This window comes from Oncorhynchus keta, chromosome 29, assembly GCF_023373465.1.
Source record: "Oncorhynchus keta strain PuntledgeMale-10-30-2019 chromosome 29, Oket_V2, whole genome shotgun sequence".
NCBI classification, from domain to species: domain Eukaryota; kingdom Metazoa; phylum Chordata; class Actinopteri; order Salmoniformes; family Salmonidae; genus Oncorhynchus; species Oncorhynchus keta.
In genome coordinates this window covers 43,662,877-43,667,806 of record NC_068449.1, presented here as the reverse complement: position 1 = coordinate 43,667,806, position 4,930 = coordinate 43,662,877, and the positions used below count along the sequence as shown (strand labels likewise).

The window sequence follows — 4,930 nt, the reverse complement described above, 5'->3', positions numbered from 1 at the left end:
AATGTGATTGTCCGTTGATCATTTTTCTCCACTCTTCTCTAACATTGATGTGGTTAAGTTTTCCCTACCCTCCAACATTATGCTTTTCAAATGCTTATTGTTCCAAAAGTAGCCAAAACACTGCATACTCTTGCACTCAGATGTGATCTATACACAAGCGAAAACACTCATCATGCCAGTCAATAACATCTTGAGGATGTGGCCCCACCAAACACATCTGAGAGAAATACCTAATACTTTCGGCACCGACCGCATCACAGCTGTCCTAAAATTCCCATGCAGTTTGCATTATTCCAACACCAGCGCTACTAGCAAACACTGACTCATGGAGACCCTTTAAAAGTAATATACAAAAAACAGGTTTATTGTAGTTTCACAGTCACTATTTACTCACGAGACATTACAAACACCGGCAGGGCAAATCAGACTCCTTCTCTTCCATACAGGATGTGCAAGAAGCTTATCGAGGCACGAAGTGGTTGAGTTTGTAGTAGTGGTCAGTATAAAGACAGGGTAAAAAGGTTTTACATAATAAGAAAAAACATCTGTTACATAATTGAAAAAAGTACAATCTCAAAATTGGACAAAAAAAAGGTGTAGTGCAATGGGTCATTTTTCAAAATAGGGCAAGTAGAAGAACTTGAAGCCTCGTCTTCCCCGAACCGCACAACTGATGTAAATCACATGGTACACTGAGGGAAAAGGAGAGAAAACAATTACCACACTGTTTTAATCATTTATGTAGTAAACATATGAAGCCATAGTAATGCGCATGTAAACTGTAAAGCTTTTATAATGCCTGTGTGTATTTAAATCTGCAGATTACTTGTATCAACATAGTGATAAATCTGTGACAGTAGGGACTTCTACAGACCATTACAGGACTGTTTAAGTTCACATTCCCACCCACATGCACTGTCCAGACGTTATGATTAAAAAGAAGGGAGAAAAGGCTGAAAGACGTGTGAAACATGAAATACATTGACAATACAACCAAGTCAAGGTAAAGAGCACTATATACCCCCAGGAATGAAGAGAAGAACTCCAGGGACGAAGAAAATGGCACTTGAGACACCTGTGGGAAACATCAAAGATACCATGTCAAAGCCCACAGTAAAAGACTACCAACAACCAAGAATACAGACATCTTCACTGATATGTGACAACACACCCCACATTCACTGAATCTCTTTCTTACCTGCATCCGGATTCAATTGTATTACGACACCAGTGAAAATGAGAGCTGAGAGAAAGAAAACATGGACATTTAATGAAAAGGCAATATCTCAAGATAACTAACAATAGATATGAGAACACAAGAGGAATTATTCCGAGACAAAGTTCAGTGCCATGAATACATTACAATGGCTGACAATGGGTGGTAAAAAACAAGACATTTCTATAAAATATAAACCGCCGTACACAAAGTAAATGTTAGACTGCAGTGTTTCACAACCCATTCCTGGGCTGTGTGCACATTTTTTCCCCCCTAGCCTAGTAATAACACACAGGATTCAATGTATCAGCAAGCCTTCAGTTAGTTGAATCAAGTGTGTTAGTGCCGGCCTGGTACAAAAATTGTTACCACTTGCGCGTTCCCCCAGGAATGGATTGGTGAAAAACACTGTTGGAGGAGAATAACGGGAGATGTTTTTTTCTTTCAGCAGAGATGGTGTGACTTACCAACTCCAGTGACGAGGAGAAGGAATGAGGAGAGGACCACTCTTCGGTTCTTCTTCACCAGAGGGTGAGACGTCCACCTGAGGAAAACATCAGGGTTTTCGTCAGTCATTGTGGGTGTTTGGGAGTGTGTGTGAGTACATCCTTGATCTTATGTAATATTGTGGGCATGGTTCAGTGTAATGCATTCTTGTGAATTACTATTTGTGTGTGTATGTTTGTGTGCGTGGTCAATTACCCGCAGCAGTGTGCAGAGAGCTGGGTGACAGAACTCAAAGTGCTGAACGACCACTGGGAGCTGCAGTAAGACAGAGTCGCAGGATCACTGAGGGGGAAAAACATTGAAAGTTGAACATCTTTATTGATATCATAGAAAATAAGGAACACACATTTACATTTGAGGGTGCCATTCTCATCTAGGTAATGCCAGATGCAATCACAACACGCCAATAAAGACCAACCTGATTTTGAAGAAGTTATTGAAAGAGGAATTGCCACTGCTGCCCAAGACATCTTCATTTTCCAGATTCTGTGCGAGCAGAGAGAAAGAGAAAAATGTTAGGTCACCACCACACAACATCACTCCCTGATATCACTTCTATGTGTGTGTGTGTATGATGGGGCATCACCTGGTACTTCAGACTGCTGCTGTGGTCGGGGGAGCCAGCCACAGCGGAGGGCGAGTGAGTCTGGGGTTTGGCAAAGGAGAGGGTACCGAACGTCATCTCTCCCCCCTCTCTGTCTTTCTCTCTGCCCTTCCATTCTTCCTTGTCTCCATCAGACACCCCTTCATCCTCTCCCTCCAGCACAAACGCGTCATCGATGCTGAACTTCGTTTCCATAGCTGGTGTTTGCCAATACTCTCACACCTTGCCGCTGCTTTGGTTGATATACACTGTGGGTTGAGGGGGAAATTTAGCAAACCATGGAAATAAAATCAAATGTACAAAAGCAGATTTTCTATCCAAGGGCCATATATGTGGATGTCAACATAGGGCTCTGAACTAGGCTAAACTAATAGCTATAGTTAAGTGGGCTATAGTTAAGCTAATAGTTAAGTGGACTCGTCTTGTGTTAGCAGTTCGACATGTGTGAAATCGATATCATACAGCCAGCCTTTGGTTTAATGATTAACCACATTGAATCTTAGGCTGCATGTCGTTTTCCAACCAAGACAATTCGGCAAAGATATTTCTTAGATTTTTTCCCCTTACATTCATCTGAATGAAACAGATCTTGTGAAAATCTTTGATAAACCAAATTGCTTACAACTCCATCTCCACTGTACCCTCTCACCCTGCGACTTGCAAACGCGTCTTTCGTAGATAAGGACATTAAGCTGCATAACGTTACTTGTAACGTTATCCGGTTGAAACACGTTAGCTAAGTGGTAGAAACAACATAAACAAAGAACGTTGCTAACTAATAAACACAAATGCGTTTACGTCGTTAACGTACATTATTATCTGAAGCTCTTTATGAGATAATTATTGGAAACATTTAAAAACAACTTTTAAATAGCTACTTTAGCTGTTATGTCTACATGGTTTGGTTGCACTGCTACGCTAACGGCTAGTAAATTATATAAGGAATAAACTTACTCTCTTTTTCAGACGATTTGAGTTCAATTTCACGTTTCCATGTGCATGTTCACATAATTACATTATTTGCTGTAAGCCTTTGTTTGTAATATGCCATACTAATCAATACTGACTGCAAAAGCTTCCCAAAACTTTAGACTTCCCTTTTGCATCCGGTTTTCGATTGGACATGACTGAGTGAAACGTATTCGGATTCTGATACGCCCAAATGAAAAGGCTCTACTAATCGATCGCTGCCTTGCAATCTCGATTTATCATGTACTAAATAAGGCAAAACAAAGTATCCATAAAATAACACGAATGTTCATTTTCATTCGTTCATGTTAGGTTTATAGCATAACAACAAGCGGCACACAGAAATATTATATAGATGCATATTTGTAAAAAGTTGACCTTATCAATGTTAATCAAGATGAATACACATAACTATTAAAAAATACAAAGATAAACTATACTGAACAGAAATATAAATGCAACATGCAATAATTTCAAAGATGTACAGTTACAGTTCACATAAGGAAATCAGTCAATTTAAATAAATTCATTTTGCCCTAAGATCGAATTGTACTACACCGGCTCCGACGCTCGTCGGATGTGGCAGGGCATGCACACTATTACAGACTACAAAGGGAAGAACTGCAGAGAGCTGCCCAGTGACACGAGCCTACCAGACAAGCTAAATTACTTCTATGCTGGCTTCGAGGCAAGTAACACTGAAACATGCATGAGAGCATCAGCTGTTCCGGATGACTGTGTGATCACGCTCTCCGCAGCCAATGTGAGTAAGACCTTTAAACAGGTCAACATTCACAAGGCCCCTGGGCCAGACAGATTACCAGGATGTTTACTCCAAGCATGCGCTGACCAACTGGCATGTGTCTTCACTGACATTTTCAACTTCTCCCTGTCCGAGTCTGTAATACCAACATGTTTCAAGCAGGTATCCATAGTCCCTGTGCCCAAGAACACTAAGGAAGCTGGCTAAATGACTACCTACCCGAAGCACTCACATCTGTAGCCGTGAATGCTTTGAAAGGCTGGTCATGGCTTACATCAACACCATTATCCCAGAAACCCTAGACCCACTCCAATTTGCATGATGATGCAATCTCTATTGCACTCCACATTGCACTTTCCCACCTGGACAAAAGGAACACCTATGTGAGAACGCTATTCATTGACTACAGCTCAGCGTTCAACACCATAGTGCCCTCAAAGCTCATCACTAAGTTAAGGACCCTGGGACTAATCACCTCCGTCTGCAAATGGATCCTGGACTTCCCGACGGGCCGCCTCCAGGTGGTAAAAGTAGGTAACAACACACCCGCCATGCTAATCCTCAACATGGGGCCCCCTCAGGGGTGCGTGCTCAGTCCCCTTCTGTACTCCCTGTTCACTCATGACTGCATGGCCAGGGACGACTCTAACACCATCATTAAGTTTGCTGATGACACAACAGTGGTAGGCCTGATCACCGACAACGATGAGACAGCCTATAGGGAGGAGGTCAGAGACTTGACTGTGTGGTTCAAGGACAACAACCTCTCCCTCAACGTGATCAAGACAAAGGAGATGATTGTGGACTACAGGAAAAGGAGGACCGAGCACGCCCCCATTCTCATCGACGGGGCTGTAGTGGAGCAGGTTGA

General features: G+C 42.1%; 1 protein-coding gene across 1 annotated transcript; it reads right to left on the bottom strand.

Moving 5' to 3' along the window:
* Nucleotides 1–335: 335 nt before the first annotated feature.
* On the bottom strand, nucleotides 336–3,471 carry LOC118362933 (transmembrane protein 134-like). The gene is made up of 8 exons (XM_035743668.2): nucleotides 3,282–3,471; nucleotides 2,310–2,575; nucleotides 2,142–2,209; nucleotides 1,919–2,005; nucleotides 1,684–1,760; nucleotides 1,199–1,243; nucleotides 1,022–1,075; nucleotides 336–692 (listed from the first exon to the last, which is right to left on the bottom strand). Exons 2-8 carry the CDS (start codon nucleotides 2,520–2,522, stop codon nucleotides 610–612), a joined length of 627 nt encoding a protein of 208 aa, XP_035599561.1. The 5' UTR covers nucleotides 2,523–2,575; nucleotides 3,282–3,471; the 3' UTR covers nucleotides 336–609.
* Between the last annotated feature and the right edge of the window lie 1,459 nt (nucleotides 3,472–4,930).

Bases quoted from the DNA above. Each gene is read 5' to 3' on its own strand.
- LOC118362933 (XM_035743668.2), bottom strand. From the start codon at position 2,522: ATGGAAACGAAGTTCAGCATCGATGACGCGTTTGTGCTGGAGGGAGAG. The intron at 2,210-2,309 runs GTGATGCCCCAT...CTGCTCGCACAG, and splicing joins GCAGCAGTCTGAAGTACCAG to AATCTGGAAAATGAAGATGT. The intron at 693-1,021 runs GTATATAGTGCT...CTTTTCCCTCAG, and splicing joins TCTTCTCTTCATTCCTGGGG to TGTACCATGTGATTTACATC.